Below are 23,113 nucleotides of genomic sequence, written 5' to 3'. Positions count from 1 at the left end.
ACCTTTGTGTGGCAATGCTAAGCGGGTATTATCGATGTGAGATAGGCCGAGGTCCCCTCGTGTTGGACCTCAGGCCTAGGGCACAGTAAAATATTAGTATCTGAAGCCTCGAGCCGTCTGCCATTTTAAACTCGAGGAATCTACAAATGCCATTTGGGCAGCGGTGACAATCCAGTCCAAAAAATGTAGTCATAAAATCTTAAAAAATAGATCTACAGATTGTTTTGCTGTGTCTGATATATGGCAAATGTATTATTATATGATAATATCAAATTTCAAGATTAATTTCGAATCAGATTTTTCAACGTGTTCGGATGTTGAAACCATTGGTCCCAAATTAAAGAACGCAGTAAACGTTAAAAATATTAAAGAAAGTGTTCAAAAAAACAATTTTGTTCTTTCTGTCAAAATAGGATTTTCTAGCATTTATCTCAAAATGTACACAGGTGATCTATCCTAGATATCTATAATGGTACTGAATGTATTATAGGAATAAACTAATATCATTTACAACTAAAATTTACTATCGATCCACGGAAATATACGTGAGGGTACATTGATATTTGAAGCAAAATTGCCTTAAAATTCTGAAAATTTTCTTATGAATTACACAAGTGGACGCCGTATATAATTAGATACTAATATTAATTAAAAAATATATTGTTTTACAATTTTTGCTATTGATCCACGAACTTGATCATGTGGGTATGTCGAGAAATTTCGCTTAACGACGGAGTGCATGCAAGCAGTGTAAATTCCGCATCGAAACAAAACACAAGTATCGCGGATCGCGAATGCAACACATGTATATATATTTTTTTTTCTTTCGCAGTCAGCGGGGGCAATTATCCGCATCTCGGACACAACAGCGCAGACGTACTCAACTCACAATGGCTGCCACTCGAGGTCTCAGTGTAACGAATCCACTACTGCTACTATCAACCGGTCCCTTTCGCGAAACTGGAACGAGATTGTTTGCTCGACACCCCCGCCAGTTAATGACGTATGGGCGAGCCGGCGGTGAGGGGCGGAGGGGGGGGTTTCATTAAATGTTGTTTGTCGACGCCCTTTTTTAAAAATTTCAGCCTCCATTCCTTGGAAATATATTTTCGCTGCGAATGAATGCTGATTAGCGTGCATTGTGCCATCTCGACCTGACGATACTGCCGGAGACTTTTTTTCAGTGTATGTCAATCTATTAGTGTTATCCTTCCTAACCCAGATATATCCTTTTTAAATTTTCCAACCTAACCTAACCTATTCTAGTAATAAATCCTTATTAAATTTTTCAGCCAAACCTAACCTATCCTAGTTATATATATTATTGTTAAATTTTCTAACCCAACCTAACCTAACCTTTTTTTTAGTTTCGGGGAGAAACCGGATGTTCAAGAGGGCCTCTGGGGGTGTCCTAACCTAACCTAACTTAATTACGTATCCTTTTTATATATTTATCAATCATAACTTGCTTACTTTGAAATAGACAACGATAGAATAGTATTGCTGGAAACCGAACAATATTAAATATTTGTACATTTGTTTGATTCTAAAAAAATAATTACAAATATTCATTACATTAAAATTGCTGACACCATTCACTAACGAGTTCTGTAGAAATAAAGATAAGTTTGTTATACGTTTTACTAACAACCAAAACCTAAGTTACTGTGCGATAAATTAATCAAATTAGCCATATAAAATTTATTAATGATATCATGGCGCGAATGATTTTTGATTCCTAATTACTCCATGAAATATATATGTCAAAGTAATCACACAAGTAACCCGACAGAATATGTTTTGACTTCTAAGGTCGACAGTTTTGGAACAAGATTATCTTTTTTATTCGAGTGACGTCATTACATTGAAATTCGCTTTGATTTCAGTTTTTATCACCATGATGTCATGTATACGTAAAAGGTGATAAAAATGATTAGATAGATGATGAAAATATGAATTAACAGTTCCAGTTTTAGAAGAGCTTCGTATACAATTAATGAACTAATAATAAGCTATGTCCGTGCAAAAAAAAATAAAAATAAAATTATTTGTTTCTTTTCTTTTTTTTTTAATTAGGATCTATATTTCACAGACATTACCATCCGTGTCTTTATATAGCAATTACGTTTTATAGTTCCGAAAAAATTACAAATTAATCTTTTTTTCTCACGTTTTTGCTTGTTGGTGTTTATTGTCTATTAGACTATTTACTAACTTCAATCGTGAACTATTTAAAAGTATGTTATAGACAACCAAACTTTATAATTATTTTTTTAAAATCATTGGTGGCAATGTACAGTTTATAAAATCATGGTACGTGCGTATATATATGTTTATTTAAAATAAAACCCTGTTGCTTACATATAAACGTGACAGTGTTTTCAAAGCAACATATTATCTGATACGGACATCTACATATTGAGATAAAACTTAAGTTAATTTTGTAAAGACTGCCTGATTACTAAGGTAATGTTAAGTTTCTAGATAAACTTAGATTTATTATCGATTATATATATCGATAGACAAATATCGGTAAACGTGCACCCTTATACAGCATGTGTGACCTCCACAATTCATATATTAGTGATATTGATATACTCGTATTCTCATGCTCTCTCGTATCTTTTAAAAGACAATTTCGTTCACACAATACAATTTAAACCTCATTGGAACGTGACGCTTGCTGTGACTCGTAATTATTGCGGTATTATCTGCAGAATGCGCTGGATCTTTGATCCCTGTTTAGTAATGTTTTTCCTTGTTTTGTGATTGTTTGACTTTAAATCGTTTAATGTTCTTAGTGAGATAGTTTTAAGGTAACTATTGTAACTAAGTTTATATTTCTAAGTTTGTATGTTAGTACTTTCTTGCTGCCTTTTGTTACTGTCTATCTCCAATAAAGTAAAGTAAAGATTGCTAGAGTAAAGGAGAGAGAATATGAGGCTGAATAAAAGAGAAGATGGAACTAGAAGGAAGATAGGTTTTATGTAGCGCGTGTATGTAAGTGTATTTTGGCAAATTAATAAATTGACCATCAAAGCGTCGGACAACAATGCTTGTCACGTGAAATTTTACAAGCAACAATGTCCCCAGAAACAAGGGCGACGGGCACAAAGGTTTATTGGGGCCATCCCGTACGATCCATCACGCGAGCCCGATCCCACCCCCTGGCGCCCTCTCTTGGCCCTGATCATTATTTAAAATATAGATGAGTGTTTTCTTTCCGATAATCGAGACCGCGATTGAGGGTCCGACACAATGGCTCTTGTGAAAGAGTCGCCTGTAGGTGCGCTGGGGCGCTCGGAGTGAGCGCGTTCTCGCTTATTTGTATTAGTAAATTGAAGGTGCAGTGTCCACTTTATCAAGACCCCGACCCGGCGCGGCGGGGGTATTATTTTTCAACCCGGTGGGCGGAGTGGGGGATCAATTAACGTGGTCTTTGTGCGCATTCTATCGGCGCGCAATGAAAAGAGTTGTGATTTTCTTTGATATGCGGAGACGCGGTTTGCCGAGTGAGAAATCAAAGGGCGCCATCGTGATGCATGACGGGTTTTATTAAGATTTAATGCCGCCAACGACACTCGGAGGCGGGAAAAGAACGAGTCTCAAGTATTCGATGTACGTTTTACATGACGCCATTTTGAATTCGGTCGTATAAGGGCTGACGTGAAAACGGAATATTGAATCAACGGAATTCTACTTAATATTTTAAATATTCACTGTACGCTTACAGTTAAATATACGTACACAACACAACGTTTCACTAGCGTCGCTTTTAAATTGCGACAAGTTTAAGAAATATTTTAATAATATAATTTTTACCAGAGATATATTTACATCATTAAAATAAAGTAATATCTGCGTTTTAAAGGAGTAATTATCGACTACTTCCAAAGAGTAATTTAGTTCCTTGTCAACCGAGTTTTTTTTACCAGACTCACTGGTAGGGTTTCCCGGTTTCAAGTGGCAGGACATAGAGTGCCGTTTAGCGTAAAACTTCTGATATAGTAGCTTCAGAGCTCCTGGGAGAGCATCGGCTTGGGCAGCTACATACAATTATCTTACCGGCTTGCACCGCCGAACTCTTGGATCGGTCCAGAAGAATGTCCGTGCAATGACTAAACTCAAGGGCCTTCAAGAGAGCGCCGTGACTTGTGATGTCACATATCAATTAACTAGGATCATCCAAGGTTGTATGGAAGAAATTACATTTTGCGTTAAGACTGACCACTGTACTATTTCCTTTGATTATTATAATATATTTCTTTTCGTGTTTAATGTTTCAAGAGTTAAAAGTAGCACGGGATCAATATATAAGCCGACTAGATAATCACCCGAACGACTTAGTTACCGTATTAGCTACTCTAAACGACTTAAACGCCATGTATTACTAAACTTGGTGATAGATGGAGGATGAGGAATCTGAGGCTGGGCGGCTTTGATGTGATAGAAGACAAGGAACTAGTCTACTTTTGGTTTAAGATTGACAGACTATAAGATATGCACGGAAATATATATATATACTGTGTTGAAGGTTCCGATTTTTTTGTTCGTGCAATAATACGATTTAATTAACATTGACTGAAAATAATATTGCATAATAATAATTTTACTTACGATCATGAGTTTTGTGTGATTTAAAAAATAGGAAGCTGATACTTTAAGATAGAAGAGAACATACCGGAAACAAAATACACGATTGAATTTAAAGTGACCACTTATGAGGTGGTTAGTCATAAATAAAAAGCATTAAAGAGTGAACATATACGTATAAGGTACATTTATATATAAATATAATATGTAGTAGCCATTATTATACTTATTTAAGTTGTTTTTATTTACTTCTCTTTCTTTTCAATTTTATTTCACCTTTTCATTTTATTTTTCGTGTTTTATGTTATTAAGTAGTTTTAACTACCTTTATTAATTTATCTTTTCACCGCTTAGTGGTTAACTGGTAGAGAATGCCTTCGGCGTTAAGTTCCCCATTATATTTGGGGTACCGGAAAGTAATGTCATTTCTGTCGACATATTTTACAGAAAAACAACTGATTTTTACCGCTTCGGCATTGAAAATCTGTGTACTAGATTACAAAAGGTTGTTAATAACTAAGGTGAATATATTGTTGAATTTAACTTAAGAAAGCGACAGTACTTTCCGGTCACCCTAATATATGAGTAAAATGTCGGTCATGATACGTTTAAATTCCAAATCACTTGGATCGCACAAGTGAAATCCGTCAAAGAAGGTAACCGCGTCTCTCCTCAATCGTCCACCCAACTCTATCTGCAATCGTCGGCTTAGCATGCGAGTTAATGAACACCCGTGGGCATACATACACGCGCTAGCCGTGTACTGCCGCTGTAAGTGGGGGGCTACGAGGGTGGGCCATCCCCCCCTCGCGCCCATCTCGACACGGCGTCTTAACCCCGACTTACACAACTCTTGTAAAATTGTTACCGATATTGTTGCTTTGTGATATAGTTCATAAATCATTGCATATCTTATACAGGGTGAATTAATAGTTAATCAGCATAGTTTTTAAGATTTTACACCTATTTCTAATCACTCTGTACAACTGTGAAATATGTTATATTAATTTAATTTTTATATTAAAAAAATCATACGTTAATTGACTGCAAATGTGTATAGTATAATTTCGAAATTAGCCGATTGTCTCTTTCCAAACGTCGATGTGCAATATTTCTTGCCGGGTACTGTATTAGTGTTCACACTAACAGCAACGTATATTGATGCTTCACTTGCTAAATCGATTAACTTAATAAAACAAGAAGTTTAAAAAATTACAATACGTTGCTTTTTATAATTCTTTTCAAATTACAAATCCAAAAATACTACGTAAACTTTATTATTGCAAACGCATTTTTATTTTGTCTGTGTTTCTTTTAAAGTATGAAGTGGAATATACTTGCAGTATTTATTATTATTACTACAATTTTTTCGTGATTTTGAGAGTTAGTCGATATGACAAGTGAAAGTAAATTCAAATGCTGTCTTTGAATTGCAGAGTAAGGGCTGGACCACATTTTTTAGACATAGAGATCTACCTGCTACACTTCGTATATATTCATTCTTAAATTGTATCAGATGAGTACTCGTTTCATTATTGATAAAATTTATAAAGTAATTGTAGAGAATAAGTCCTTATATGTCATTTGAACTATATAAAACGGTGATTTATTTTTACAGATTTACATTACCACATTTACCAGTAGGCGCTATTCAGTGAGAAAAAATGTCAGTAGTCGAGCGCCAAAAGGCGCTGTTCGCAGAAAAAGGGTTAAGGCGCAGAAGATTCGCCTTTCGCCCTGCACTCTCAGCTCAGTTGCACCTCGATGTGGTGGCCGCGCGTTTGCAGCAGTTCCCAAAAAGGATGACGAGGAAGTAAAGTAACTCTGACTAGCCAGGGCTCTGCAATTCCTATTTAATACATCATAGTATGGAGTTAATCAGATTGACTTTTCACATAAATTATTTATTATTCAATAACTATAACGATTTTGTCATTTAGTGTTAATACTTATTATTAGAGATTTTTGTTTTGAATTTATACAAATTTAATAATTATTATAGATTTTGCAATCGAAGCATCCGTATCTAATATATAAAATTCTCGTGTCACGGTGTTCGAACTTGAACTCCTCCGAAACGGCTTGACCGATTTTTACCAAATTTTACATGCGTATTCAGTATGTCTGAGAATCGGCTACTATCTATTTTCCATAGTGATAAGGGTGGTCCACCCCTAAAATTTTTTTTTTAATTTTTTAGACAATTTTTTTGGTTTTTATTTTATTATGATACAGCATACAAAAATACATACAAACCTAAATTTTCACCCCTCTACGATCAACCCTTATCTTACATTTGTTAATTAAAAACTTTATTTTTTTTTTGCAAAACAACGTTTGCGGGATCAGCTAGTATCTATTTATATATATCCGTACGCCGATTTAAATGAAGACGTGAGAGCTTATTAACATTTCCTTAATCTCAAACATCTTAACAGGAGCTTGAATAATTAAAAGCCTACACGGACCGCACTAATCTGCACATCGAAGGTTTCATCGATACTTCGTCCTTCGGGACAGGATGAAGCGATGGAAGCCCCGGTCCCGGGGCGATTTCGTCCTTTCTTTGTCCAACCCGATTGCCCGGGGACAGGTGCGGGCTTCATAAGCTGGATTTTAATTAATAATGTCTCGATAGAGCACGTCGTCGGTGCCGGCGCTGTTTAAACTGGCGCTCTACACTAGACGAGTTTGTTATCTTTTAGATGTTTGTTTAGTTCCGAGCTTACAGTTAACAGTTGCTTCTGTAAAACTGAAAACAATAATAATTAAATTTCAAATAGCGAATGGTTGTTTATACGTATTTACTTCATTCATATAGTCCTCGACATTCAATATTTATGTTCCACGTGTGATCATTTGAATTCAGAAGAATGAGAAAATAATCCAAATTGATTAAAACTAGAAATATATTTCACTTTCGCTTTTAATAACGTACCTCAACATAAACCTTAACATTTGGCATACCTTGCGGAAGTCCATCCTAAGTAAGAAAAGGACCAATATTTAGCCACTTCCGCACATGCAGTGGTAGTCGTGCAACAAAGTGCACCGCCCGCCAGCCCGCTGATAAACGCGTATGCGGCAAACAATGCGAATCACACAACTAGCACCGCCAAATCACTCAACACGTGTTTCACCCCTCCACGGGGCATCTTCAGGAGTTATGTTACACCGATTAGTGCCAAACACAGAGTCTCTGTGTTTGGAATAATGGTCCCTTTCTTACTTGGCATACGGAAAATGTACTTTTACATACTTTGCAATCTGTCGTTGAAGCGCGTTTTTTTTAAAATAATCATACAGAATATATTTTATAATATAAAGAAAGATATTTCGTGAAAACGAAGTAATTTTCTATTTACGATTTTAACAGAGCAATAAGGCGAAGCAGTTGCCGTTTTTCAATCTACTGTGAAAAGTTGTTACATTCAGAAACTACCCGCATTATTACAATGTCGTCAACCTTCGACACGGTGTGGGTAACCATGGTGGTCTTACCCACACGTTTACTTGGAGTATCTACCAGCTGATGATGTCATGAAAAAATAAATAATAATTTTCAAACCTGAACAAGTAACTATACGAATGACTCATTTAACAACATAAGGGAAGTTTCACAAACTACGTACTAATAGGAAAACGCAAACTCCCACGGAAGGCGCACCAATTCGCAACGTCACAATAAATAAGCCCACAATCGGAACAAATGGACAGGAGGCGAATTAAAGCGGGCGGTGTATTTCGATTCTCATATATTAGGCACATCGATCTAACACGTCTCGGCGAAGGCCTTGGCAAATGCTCGCAAACACGCGATCGTCTTAAGTTCTCGCCCCCCACAGGAGCCACCCTGGCCGACTGCCAGCCATTTTAGAACCTAATCACGATAGGAATTAAGTTCAGATTTGATTGGAATGCCGACGAGTGGTACTACAACAGGACTGTATCACACCGTTGCGTTAAATCTCAACCAAAAAAATAAGTCAATAAACATTAACTTGTACTACGTGATTAACGTCAACCACAAACAAATATTATTATTATATACGTCGTCTGAAGTGGCAGTAGATAAGGCACATCGTATACTCTAAACTAACTTCTTCGTGTCTCTAATCTCCATCCAAAAGTTGTCTGGCATCGCAATACAATTAGTTTCTTTTATGCGGTGAATATTGCTTGGCAGCCTGACTATATACACAATACTACCTACTGATTTGTACCTTCGTCAATTATGTTCCAATTTTAACTAAATTTTTTTTATACCGTACAAATAAGCATCTGAAAGGCACAAAAATAGGTTGAGGGGCTTCATACAATCAGTACAATCATTAAATCTTTGTATGGATAACAAAAAAGTGGGGGTAATAATAACGTAACTTCGGTGTGATAGACGGCCGTCTTAATGCGGTACAACCAAAACAAAACAATCCGATGCTCACCTCCTTACGTCCGGTTCCGTACAGTAAATTTACATTCCCCACCATCTATCCCGCAGGTCCGGCCGGGTAGCCAATAAAATGTTCCTCAGGCAAAGGAAAACGTCTTAATGCTCCCTTCTTAGAATGGCAATAACTTCTGGAGAATATCTCTTAGGTTCTAGACTAGTTATATATGTTGCCTATTTATATATAAACCTTCGTTTATATTAGATATGTACGTTAGGAATGAAGAGAAGTAAATGAACTATAGCTACCGGCATAGACCTGAGCATAGGTGAGCTGAAGTTTCGATAGGTAGGTCACAAATAATTATGTATCAAAAAAGTAGTGTTTCTATCTTTTTGGACGTTTAAGAGCAGTCTACTATCGTCTGCAACCATTTAAAATGCATATTAAAAGGAAGTATCATTCAATGAAAGAATTTTTTAATTACAAAAATCGTTGGCTATGACGTCGCTTCAATAATCTATAGGGGATGTCTAGTGGATCACTTTTTAATCAAACAAAAATAATTAAAGATTTTAAATGTTAGTTTCACGCTTAAATAAGTGGTGGGAATTTACGAAACATTGTAAAATAAATTTTATTTCGAATTTTTCATTTATTATTTCATGCCCATATCGGAAATACATTTACGCCCCTTTACATATACACATTACATAATGCTGTAAACGTATAAATAAAAACTTAGTAATGCATAAATGTGTAATGGTGACATAATTATTAGGGGGACTGGATAGTAACGTCGCTTTCTTAAGTTAAATCCACACGCGACTACTTTTTATTTCTAATCAACAATATATTCACATTCGTTATCAACAACCTTTTGCCATCTAGTATACAAATTTTCAATGCCGAAGCGGTAACGAACCAATCGGTTTTTCTGTAAAATGTATTGACAGAGACGGCATTACTTTTCGGTCCCCCTAATATGTAAGAAAAGGACCAATATTTAGCCACTTCCGCACATGCAGTAGTAGTCGTGCAACAAAGTGCACCGCCCGCCAGCCCGCTGATAAATGCGTATGCGGCAAACAATGCGAATCACACAACTGCCACCATCAAATCACTCAACACGTGTTTCACCCCTCCACGGGGCATCTTCAGGAGTTGTTACACCGATTAGTGCCAAACACAGAGTCTCTGTGTTTAGAATATTGGTCCCTTTCTTACTTGGTATACAGGCAATGTACTTTTAGATACTTTTCAATCTGTCGTTGGAGCGATTTTTTTCTAAATAATCATAAAGAATATATTTTATAATATAAAGATATTTCGTAAAAACGAAGTAATTTTCCATTTACGTTTTTAACATAGCAACACGGCGAAGTAGTTATCGGTTTTTAATCTATTGTGAAAAGTTGTTGCATCCAGAAATTCCCCGTAATATTACAATGTCGTCCACCTACAACACGGTGTGGGTGAACATGGGGAACTTACCCACACCACGTTTACTTGTAACTTGTTGAACGGAAGTGGCTAAATATTGGTCCTTTTCTTACTTAGGATGGACTTCCGCAAGGTAACGCCTGATTTCATTGAATACCCCTAATATGTTTACACAAAACTGAAGACAGGTATGTTATGCAATTTTATGCCAAATGTTATAACTGTGATCTGTAAATGAATTAGTCGAATGTAAACACTACACAACTACACAGTGGGTAAATTAAAAATTTGCTACGTTATCTGATAAGACATGGAAAGCCCGCAGAAGCGTCGAGATTAAACAAGTGTTTATGATTTACACCAGTGATTCCTAAAGTGGTCTTTATCTACCCCTAGGGGTCTATGACAACCTGCAAGGGGTCTACGTCAGCGAAAAAAAATTTGGGGGTCCATAGACTGGACATCATTAGCCGAGGAGATTTAAGATACAAAAGATTACAAAATTGACGCCAAATTTTGATAATTTATTATTAAAGCATCAGGTTCATCCTTGTCACTAAAAAAATTGACTTACTGCTTATGTTAAATTATTTATAGTTTATTTAATGTTACATATATTTTACATAACAGATACAAAATTTTATTTTGAGTGGTTTTAATTTAAATTCAATTAATAAATGTATAAATTAACATGTGTTTGTACTTTAAGTTTTTAACATTAAACTTCACTACACTTAGAAATTTACAGGAAATCAATATCAGGTAAGTAGGGGGTCTACCCAACACGGAAAAACATGGCAAGCGGTCTACGACACAAAAAAGTTTGTGGAACTCTGATTTACACGAACCATTAACTGGCGTACCATATACATGGCGATTGTTCAAAGGTATAAAAGCTTTTAAATACAATAATATATAGCTCATTTATCCGCTTAAAACTTGCATCTATTTCCAATCACCCTGTATAAAGTGATCACTGTTAAATATACCACATAAATCTATTGTTGCGATAGACTAATAACTTCTTGCAGTATAAAATATGCAAGGACAAATGGTAAATAATAATTAATTATAAATCATTGATTTTAGTATAGGATGTAGCATCCATTCTCTTCATGTTTTTAGGTGATGGACACCCACTGCAAGGCATGGACATCTTTCAAAGATCGCCTCCATATTTTCTATAGCGTGTTCCATTAGCAATTAGCAGCAAATGAGCTATATATTCACTTCTTTTACACCTATAACTAATCGTCCTGTATATAAACATACCTTTTTATATAGAGTCGTACTTTTATATTACATAAAGTTGTCTAATGCGTGACTTTGTATCTTCTTTTCATCCGATGGACGCCCACTGAAGGGCAAAGGTCTTGGACACGGTGAACGGTCCAGCCCGCATCCTGAGACTTCTCAACCTTCACTATTACTTCGGTACCTACAAGCTCGTGATCACCACTCCGGAACATTTCGACCCAAACCTCATTCGGTTGCACTTCACATGACCAATTCTTCGAGTTACATCGGTAAGTCATTCATTAATTAACTGTAAATAATATATATTCATTCCTTTATATCTTTTACATCTATATCTGATTATCCTTGTATATAAGAAAATTAAGAGATTTCTTGGGAGAAAGTTCGAAATACCAAAATGCTCCAAATCTTCAAACGGTCGAGGTGAAAGACTCACCTAAGTTCAGATTAACAATCGAGCCGGGCAAAGGGCTGCCATTTGGGCGGACAAAGGGCCAATACAACGCCAAATGTCCACTAGAATCGGCACATTCATATGTTGTAAAATTCCTTCCGTTCCGAAAACCCTTCATCTATGCTGTAAAAGCCATTCAGTATAACAGCAAAAACATCATCGGAAACAATTGTGGGATCTTTCATAAAGCCAGTAGTACTTGGAGGTAACATCAACACGAAGTTCGAAGTAGAAATGTGTAAATTCGTACTGTACTGTACTGTATCTAAAGAAGTTAATGCTGTTGGCCTTGCGGCTTTTACAGCTTCGTCGGAATGAGTTCACAGAACGGAGGGGTCCGTGAACTTAAAAACTTAACAAAGTTTGAGTGTCGGAACTCGTATCAGTGCTTGGTGGAGAGACGTTGAAGATGAAGAGCAGGATAGCAGCGGGGCATCCCAGCCAGTCCTCGAAGACACAAATCAGGCGCGACCATGCTGGCCGGCAGAACTCACGGCTAGTGCGCGTGTCTTATCGGTGTAAATTCGTCAAGTTTAGCCCATATTTATACCGATTTAAAACTATTAAAAAAATGTTCAACCAACAGAAATCGTCGGTCAATCATAAATCGAGATTTATTGTACACAATTATATTTCTGTGGAATTCCCCTTTTCGATGCGCCGCTTACGATGACGTGATATAGCTACACAATAGTAATTTTTTTAAGAAAGTCTTATCAAATTATATAACTTATAACTATAATATGAAATTTCAGTAAAAACGCCCACTGCAAAACACAGGCCCCCCTCAATCATCATCACGATGACTGTTCATGTATCGCCCACATAGTGAAGGGTTGTACGATTGATGTGTTGATGGATCAATTTAAGAAAAAAAAAATCTTTAAAGAGTTTATATGTTTATAGAGAAATTATTTCTTGACTCTGTACTTGCACTAATCGGTGTAACATAACTTCTGAAGATGCCCCGTGGAGGGGTGAAACACGTGTTGAGTGAATTAACGGTGGCGGTTGTTTAATTCGCATACGCATTTATCAGCGGGCTGGCGGGCGGTGCACTTTGTTGCACGACTACCACTGCATGTGCGAAAGTGGCTAAATATTGGTCTTTTTCTTACTTAGGATGGACTTCCGCACGGTAACACCTGATTCATTTTAACAAGTCAATTTCAAATATGGCACATCCAGCGTCTGTAACGCCATGCGCCTACGTCTTGATTCCGGTACTGGTCACTATAAATTGCCCTATGAGAAGTAGTGATTTAATCGGGAACCACGGTCCCTCAGGAAACCCATTAAATCGTATGGTCAGAGAGGATAATTAATTCCGCGGTCGAGCCAAGTGAGATTAATGGCTGCCTTTGTAATCGAGTGCTTTTTCCGATGCCCATTGTTCAAGTTGAATTACTTAATATCGACAATATGAATTTATTATCCATAAAAAAAAACAATTCAACATGTACCTACTTTCTCTACCTCTGTATTAAGCCTTTTCGGACACATATCTGCTTTAAGACATCAACACAATTCATCTGCACATATATAAATATCTAAATCTATTCACGAACTCATGCAATATATTCAAGAATCATTATCATTTTTAAATAACGAAATCCAGTGCAAATAAAACGCACGACAATACGCTGAGGTAAGCCAGTCGCCTCTTGTGCGTAAAGAAATCGACACGTTTCGAAAACACTTTGTAAAATTCCAACCTTTAACTTCAATTAGGCATAACCGTTTTTTAAAACATTTGAAATTAATTTTCCAAAACGGCCAAAAGAAAGTTAGTCGTTTTGTAAAATTCCACACATTGCAGAACTATAATATATATTTTTTACGAAAACATTAGACATATTATTCTCTTCAATTCTCGTGTCACGGCGTGCGTGATTGAATTCCTTCGAAACGGCACGACCGATTTTCGTGAATCTTAGCGCGCATATCGGCCACTGTGGAGAATCGGACATCTATTTTTCATCAGCCTAAATGTTAAGAGTGGTCCACCCCAATTTTTTCTATTTTTAAACAATTTTTTTTTTTATGATACAGCATAAAAAATACATGCAACTCTAAATTTTCATCCCTCTACGATCAACCCTTATTTTTTATTTGCTTTTAATGTTACCTAGAAATAACATAGAAGGTAAACAACGTTTGCGGGATCAGCTAGTATATATATAAAGTTATCATAAGAAATAATAAATCTTATTTATTCTTCATAATCCTGCATGTTATATATCACTGCCCTTTCAGCAGAAATTATGACCAGTAAGATACATGTCCAAATTAAATACGTCCAAAAAGGCTTAAAGGTATTAGCAGTGATCACCTAGTGATGCATCTATAGGCGTTCAAACTAGCTAATCAACAGAAGTAAAATAAAAAATGATAAATATATATGTATATATACAACTCATTTGCTGTCATGAGCTATATTACGTCATTCTAAGCGGTGTCTCGAACAGGGGAATCCCACGCTAGAGCGCTCTATATTTTTATCGTGCGAAAGAGAGCGCACTACAATACATCCCGCCTTGTTGACGACTGACGGTTTTTATTGGACTAATATTATTTTTATATATTTAAAATTCGGTATATGTGAAAAGTTTGATCAATATACACACTTATACTTTGTACTTAGTGTTGTAATTACTTCCAAAACCTACAGGCCATACAATTGAGCCTTGTTATTTATTGCATACTACACAACCTTTCTGCAAAAACCTGAGAAGGTTAGTTTCCTTTACAATGGATCTAAATTTGATTTTAGTTTCTATCAAATTCATACCTATATATCACCGTTAATGACCCTTTAGGTTAAAACAATAAATTAACAAAAAAAAACTACTGCTATTCTCAAGATTTATTCTATAGTGACTCAAACTTATGTGCCGCGCCTTAGGTATGCGCGGTGCGGGGAGGGAGTAATTATTCAGAGTAATTTAGTATAATTAGTTTAAATTTTTATAAGAATCTCGATATCTGTAACACAAGTCTACATCTAGCACGAAAGTAAGGATACTTAACAAATTTTGAGTAATAAATTATTTATTAAATAATTTATATATCAGTAGACAGAAATTAAAGCTAAAGTTGTTAATAGGATTAAAAAGTGTGTAATTTTATGTATAAACAGACTTTTAGATACTTTCCTTAAGATAATATTTAAAAACTATTACCTTACATATAGATGAAGACTTACCTGAAAAGAATTATTCAAATTAATATGTATATAACAAATAATATATACTTATAACTTATGTACACTTTACAACAGAAGGCATATTCAAAATACTAAACATTAATAATAAACACAAGAAACTAAATAAAGACATACAAGACAAAACATGCGGTGTTGGCACTGAATGCTAAGAATCCTGTGGTCAGCACACCTAACTATCTGTATATCCTCAAAGATCTCAAAATTAGAACCAGACTAGCCATATTTATTAACACTTATTTGTATACCATAAAAAAAACAATTCATATGGTAAAATAAGTGGTCTTATTACTCAAGGCAATCTCTACCAGAAAACTAGAGGGCAATTAAGGGTACATACAAATACATTCATTACTATATACATATACATACATGAATACTTACATATACATATATACACAAATACATAGTCTGCTTGCAAAGTAATCTTCAAGTACTTCAGCTACATTGCACTGTGTAGCTCCGAAAATCTACAGAAGCTTATAGTTGACAGCAATATAGAAGGTTAATAGCGTAAGGGATGGTCACCTTCTCGTTGGACTGATGCAGTCACAAAAGCACGACATCCTCAGCTCCATAACACTTTCGGAATACAAAAAACACAGAGAAGAATTGAAAGCTGAGCCTGACAAATTGGCAGATACGAGGAAGTGATTAAGAAGAGAGAAACTAAATTAAAGGTTCACATACTTCAAAATTTAACTGGTTCCTGTGGATCTCCTGAAGCTATATTTCTATCATATTCTCAAAACTCTACAAAAAATGTGAAAAAACAAACGAGTGGATGATCTATTTATAGAAATAGAGGAGAGAGCATAGTCTTATGGTTAATTTCCAACTCTAAATTAAGTTTTAGATAAAAAAGCAGCAGTTGTTGAGTTTAAAATATTATCTACCTACATTGATAGATGAAGTAAAGCCAACATTTTAGCTCTTCACTTTCAAAAACCGATCAGTTTTCATTGACCGCAGCTTATAAATTGTGCATCCTTATTTTTCACACCAGTACATATTGCCATCAAGTCTCCTGAGGATCCCTGGGGTTTTCATTTATTTATTTATTTTATTTAACAGTTTATTGTACACAATAAAAACATTAAAGTAACAATACAAATATAACGACACAACAGGCACTACTTATTTCTAACCAGAAATTTCTTCCAGTAGGCCTACGGAAGGAGATTCATAAAAAGTAAGGCAGACACAACGTGCACAATAATTAAATTGAAATATTTACAATAGATACGACTTTTGACCATAATTACATACTTAACATGAACATAAATGTATACTTACATATTATATACTTACATAAATAAGCATAATAAATAATATATATACATAATATAAGCATAAATACATATATAACATATATAACTAAAAATATTATATATACTAGACAACTAGCGATAAATAGTGCTCTTTGACTCGCTTTTTAAATACAGGTAATGATGGACAATCATGTACTTTGTAGGGGAGAGCGTTCCATAATCTTGCGGCATGGACAGTGAAGGAATAGGAAAAGAAATCAGAGTGATGGGTGGGGATGGCCAGTGACGTCCTTACGTTCGTACGACAAGGTTTGTCCTGGGCCCGGGAGAAGTGGAAGAGGTTACGGAGATAAGAAGGAGCAGAGGGATTGTATAGGATGTTATAGAGAGTAGAAAGAACATGAGCGTTCCTGCGGTGACGAATTGGAAGCCACTTGAGTTGCGATCGGAACTGGGAAATATGATCGTACTTACGTAAACCGAAAATAAATCTAATACATACATTTTGGAGACGCTCTAGTTTGTTTAGAAGCTTCTCAGTGGCATCCAGGTAGCACGCGTCAGCGTAGTCAAGAATGGGGAAAAGGAGAGTCTGTACGAGGGAGATCTTGGTTTTCAGAGGTAAAAAGTTCTGGAGGCATTTGAGCGAGTGAAGTGAAAAATGTAATTTTTTGCTGACCTCATTGACGTGCGGGAGCCAAGACAAATTGGAATCGATGATTACCCCTAGATTCTTTGCAGATTTGCTAAAAGGTATAATAACGCCATCGTAAAGCAATGGACGGATAGCAGTGACAGCGCCAAGACGCTTATACATATATGCGCTCCCAATAAGCAAAGCCTGTGACTTTTTCGGGTTTACTACTAGTCCGAATGACTTAGCCCAAGTAGAGATCCGCTCCAGATCGGCATTGATAAGAGCAATAGCATCATCAAGATCAGAGATTTTGAAATGCCGATAGATCTGCAAGTCGTCTGCATAAAGATGGAAGTTAGACAAAATTACAGTGGTGACTGTGTTTATAAAAACGGAAAACAGGAGTGGTGACAGTACACCACCCTGCGGCACACCCGCACCGAGATCGCACCAGTCTGAGGAGACATCATCAGAGTGGATCCGCTGAGAACGACCACGAAGGTAAGACTCAAACCACGCCAAAGCAAGAGGAGAGACGTTAAGAGAGCGAAGAATAGCGAGAAGGACATCAAAGTCTACAGAATTGAAAGCGCTGCTAAAGTCGAGTAGTGTTAATATCGTCAGAGACTTGTCCTCCATTGCAAGACGTATATCATCTGTGACCTTTAGCAGCGCTGTCACAGTACTGTGACCTGACCGGAAACCTGACTGGAAGGGAGAAAGTAGACTATTTGATGTAAGATAAGAAGACAGCTGATTGTGGACAATGTGTTCGAGGACTTTGGAAAGGTAAGGCAATAAAGATATGGGACGAAAATTGGAAAAGGACGTAGGATTGGAGACTTTTGGAAGAGGAATAATATTTGCACGCTTCCAGGCTGATGGAAAACAACTATTTACTAAGGAGTAATTAAAGATGTGACAGAGAATGGGTAAGAGTTGTGGAAGTAGGAGAGAGATCATGCGGGAGGATATATCATCATTGCCCACGGCTGTAGAAGTGATAGCGAGAATATGCTTCTTAACGTCCTCCTCCGCAACAGTAGTTAATTGAAAAGAAGAGCAAAGAGGGCGTGGCTGGTCATTGAGATGCCCCAATGTGCGAGCTTTAACACTGGCATCTAAGGTCACAGGCACCGAGGAAAAGTGGACATTTAGTGCATTCAAATCCACAGAGCCACTAAAGGAATTTGAAGTCTTACCGATGCCTAGTGACCTCAGAAATGACCAAGTTTTTGCTGGGCTAGAGCCAACGATGGAATTATGTATATGGCGTCTTCTCGCATCCCTACACAGACGACTGCAGAAGTTTCTCCAATACTTGTAGCGACCGAGGTTTATGTCTGAAGGACATTTATTGTAGCGACGCTTGGCGCTGTCCCGTTTTAACATCGCATCCCTAATATCCTGCGTGATCCAAGGCGCAGGTGCATGTCTTAATCTAATTTTCTTGATTGGGGCATGAGCATCATAGAGCTGGAAAATGAGCCTCTGAAATTCTTGAACCTTCACGTCAATGCGGTCGGCATCAATAACAACACTCCAATCAATATGGACTGCATCACGTCTCAAAGCCTCCAGATTGATACCACTGAAATTACGCAAGAGTCGAAAGTTGGATTTAGGTTTGGGAGTACGAGTTTTAAAAGAAAGGTATACAAGATCATGGTACGAAAAGGGGGCAGGAAACTGGCCATGGATAGCAATTTTATCTAGGGAGGAAGTGATCATAAGATCTAGAAGGGAAGGAGTACAGTGGGGGGAATGATGGGTAGCGGAAAGCGGAAGTATATCCAAATTGACAGAGGACAAGAGAGGCTGCAGTTTTTGAGTCCGTGCATCATTTTTAAGTAGACACGTATTAAAGTCGCCTAGCAAAAGAACGTGTTCATAATTAGGGCAGACATTACACAACAGGTTCTCGAGCGAGTTGAAATAATCAATATGCAGAGAAGGAGAATAGAACACAGCAAGTAAAATTTTCTTGTAGTTGAGAATTATCTCAATAAAAAGATGTTCAGCAGAAAAGGAGTACTTGCTTGGGGATACATCATGTGAACCACTTTGGGATTTATATAAAATATAATTAGTTTTTCGACTCATAAGTCCTGAGACTAACATAGCTATTACAGCCTTCCATAGCTATCAACACTAACTTTATTCTGAATTAAGATGATTAAGTCATTTTGATGATACAATGAGTATAACATATTGCATATGAATTAATAGTGGATGTGAGGTATTATAAAGACAATGACAAACTATAAAATTTAATAAACTGACCAGAATCTTATTTTAATTTACATTATCAAAGATACAACCTATAAAGCTACTAAATATAACCTATACTATCTAATAAGACTAGATAAATAGACCAAAACAATAAAGTTATCTTCTAAACAAGCAAATTGAACCTCAAAAATTTCTTAAATTGTCAACTCATTTCAATAAATTCAAATGTTTATGTAATTATCTATAAAATATTTTCATAAGAGAACTAATGGGTCTACTGGGATGTCTGGAGGAGTAAGTTGGCTTGGCGAGGACACAAAACGAGCACAGTGCCGCTTGGTCGGGATACCAGCCCACAGAGATAAGACAAGAAAGGACACCTAATTTTTGCACTATTTTTTTCACATCAAACCTTTAATCACATTTTAACTATTAATTAATGACAAACTGAAAAACTATTTAAACCCAATTAAACCTATTATTCTGCACAAAACTATCTGATATACTTATACTCAGGAAGAATTTCATTAACAATATTATTAATTTGCAGTCTGATAGCGAGAAGCTAAATAGAAGCGCAATTAACAAATAAAATTAATATTAATCTTGATAGAAAAGAGGATAGTAAAACATATTTAAAGAATACATTAATTACCAATCAGAATCAAAGAGGTATTGTGTAGTATTAATTAGGGCTTAGACTTAAATATCAAATTTAATATATAGGGTGTTAGCTGACGTTCTATAAATTATAATAAAAACATAACAACATAACCTAAAAATTGTCATTTTTGATTGTTGTCTTCTCGACGTTTTACAATACATAGAGAATCAGAAAATATATACCTGGTACGGAGTCTCATCAGGATGCTCTTCCAAATGGTTAATATTAACACAAAACAAACAATTTTCAACAGAGTTCCAGATATATAAAACATCGTCTTTTAATTCCATCAAATTGTAAAGCTTCCCGTTAGTACTTTCTAGCAGACTTTCCTTAATGTCTTTGAAAATATTGTGTTTAACTAAAATGGTATCGTATAATTTCGTATCCATTTTAAAATTTAAGTTTAAAAACTTGTTTTGAAAAGTTCTGTTTAACTCACTGTCAGTCCGGTACGCGGTATTTTACGTTCCATTCCACATCTTTAATGTTAAAAGTAAACAACGACATATATTACAATCTAATAAATAATATGAATTAGCAATTTAATTTTAAATTGCAATTACTATGTGCAATTATTTGATATTAATGTAATATGTATGTATATCATATATTTTTCACGAATTAGTTTTAATTAAATTTTTTAAGGTGATATGGATAATGGAACGTAACATTTTCAAAATTTGCATCTGATTGCACATTTGCTACTACAAATTTATGTAAATAATATAAATAATGTTTTTTTATATATATCTTGGGGTCATTAACCATAGTATTACGATTTGCTTTGAATATAATTTTAAAATATTTATATTACTTATCGGTGTAGATACTGTAATAAATGTAAATAATATTTAATAAGGTATTTAACCTTATTACCTGATAATGACTTTAAAAGCTAAAGCAAAACAATCGTTTGTTTTACCTTAACTTGTGATTTTCGTCTTTATTTGTTTTAAATGAGTAATACATTTACTTTAACTTCAAAAGGTCGTCTCTTACGATATTACTGCCTTTTTGACGACAAGCAGTGTGGAACATATAACTTACAATTTAACTTGTGTATTGAATCGTATCTTATAGACTCAATTGTAAACCAGGAATCTTAAAATTGAATCTTTTTTTTTACCTAGTCTCGTAGTTTATCAATTTTTAATTATTATCAAAGGCGTGTTAGTAACATAATTTTTATTTAACTCGTTTTCAAATAAAATCGATAACTATTAAATGTGAAATAATTTAATACAAAAAAAAATGTTATCTATCACCACAATGTTTTTAATTTTATGACAGTCGTAAATATTCGCTAAAGTTACTTTGTAAAACCAAAAGGTTAATATAACAATATCGAAGGTTTAGATAATATAAAAACATTGATAAATAGTATGCACTGACATGAATTTACAGTGAAATCGATAAAAAAATATTATCACTGAAATTACATCACGACAATTTTCGTTAATTTCAACCGTGGGATATTCATCAATAATAGACCGAGGTATAGACTTCTCCCATCCCAATTCTAATAAGACCGGACCCTGTGGGTACAAGGTCACTGGGCGCTGCGCTACCGTGGTCTTCTTTCTAGAATCAAAGGCAATAGCGATCATCTGTTCTGAGTGCTATGTGGACAGCCCTACATACAATTTGCTAGTCCACTAGGTTTTTATATTTAGAAAATTGAAAACTAAATCTATGTTTTTAAATTCATAGGTAAATTTGCTAAGATTTTATTGAGTATATGATACTCATGTCTGAATATCTTTCCCCCCTATCGTAACGCTAAACGAACTGTCATAAAAAAAGAAAATAATGGCGCGCAATAAACAACAGCAAGGTGAATTTATTCACGAGCAACACAACATTTCTCCATGGCAACTAATTTATCATTGATATTCCTCGCGAGCAATTGACTAAGTACACCCGAATGAAAACATAGCGCCGCCCCGCATAGGTGGGAACGGATTGGGTTGGTTGTCCGCTTCAGCGGGTTGTATATCACTCCACTCAAAATGGTATCACGTAATTTCATCTCCCAAGGCTCGGGCCTTGCTTTCTTATAAATAAAACAAGATATAGGCAGCGATAAATTTCGTTTCTCGCGATTCTCGAGCAAGGTGTATACGTAATTCAAATCTTCGCTTATAGCTATGCTCGTTAGCTGTTCGTGAAGTATGGATTGAATGCAAAATTGTAATTTATTCAATATATATTGCTTATAAAAATAAACTTCTATTATACAAAATATATTTCTATATAGCAAAATGTTCGCAATGCACCAGTCTGTCGGGCAGAGCCAACTGAAGACCGATGTCGGCAGGATCGAATCGTTCAATCCCGTGGTGATGAGAGAGGCAAGAATATCTAGGGGAACTTCACTTTTACTTATCAAGTTAGAAACCTAAGAGCTACATTGACTCGTCACTACATGGAATATCTTCCAGACAACAGCTTGTTCGATTTTAGTACGGCTAGTACAAACAGATAAAAAACAACAAGACGCCAGGTATGGATGAACATTCTCTAGGCAGCTAGACGATCAGTGTTGAAACTCCTATTGAAGTTGTTTACACCGTTCCCCACGAAAGTGATGCCGTTCTTCAAAAATGAGATACCACCTTGTAGAAGAATTACAGCTACAGCATCTAGCTTCTAATCATTACGAATCGCCTAGCACGCAAGTTTTATGACCAGCCTTCCGAAAAAGCCAGCTTCCGTAAAGGCTCTAACACAATAGATAAAAAAATAAATTTCTATAATAGCATAGATCCTTGAAAAAATGACAATGAAAATAGACTTATTGTTTATAGATGTAAAAGCTTTAAATAAGCGAATGTTTATGTTATATACACAATACGACAAGACTACACACCACAATATACGATCGACCTCCAATCTCCTAACCGCGAACAGCCTGGACTAATTATGGAAGGATTCGGATCCCTCCTTGG

The 23,113-nt window shown here is 35.7% G+C and overlaps 1 protein-coding gene across 1 annotated transcript in view; it reads right to left on the bottom strand.

Moving 5' to 3' along the window:
* mbo (Nuclear pore complex protein Nup88) overlaps positions 1-20,604 on the bottom strand; it is a 172,856-nt gene extending 152,252 nt beyond the window's left edge. Inside the window, exon 1 of the mRNA XM_068767738.1 lies at positions 20,345-20,604. Coding sequence (XP_068623839.1) covers positions 20,345-20,554 — 210 coding nt within the window. The 5' untranslated portion in view covers positions 20,555-20,604. The remainder of the gene's footprint in view (positions 1-20,344) is intronic.
* Between the last annotated feature and the right edge of the window lie 2,509 nt (positions 20,605-23,113).

This window comes from Battus philenor, unplaced genomic scaffold, assembly GCF_028537555.1.
Source record: "Battus philenor isolate CCGP_79_NKW_IND1 unplaced genomic scaffold, ilBatPhil1.0.hap1 SCAF_23, whole genome shotgun sequence".
Classification (NCBI taxonomy): Eukaryota; Metazoa; Arthropoda; class Insecta; order Lepidoptera; family Papilionidae; genus Battus; species Battus philenor.
Note: the sequence above shows the minus strand (reverse complement) of the source record. Positions and strands in the feature narration are given on the sequence as shown.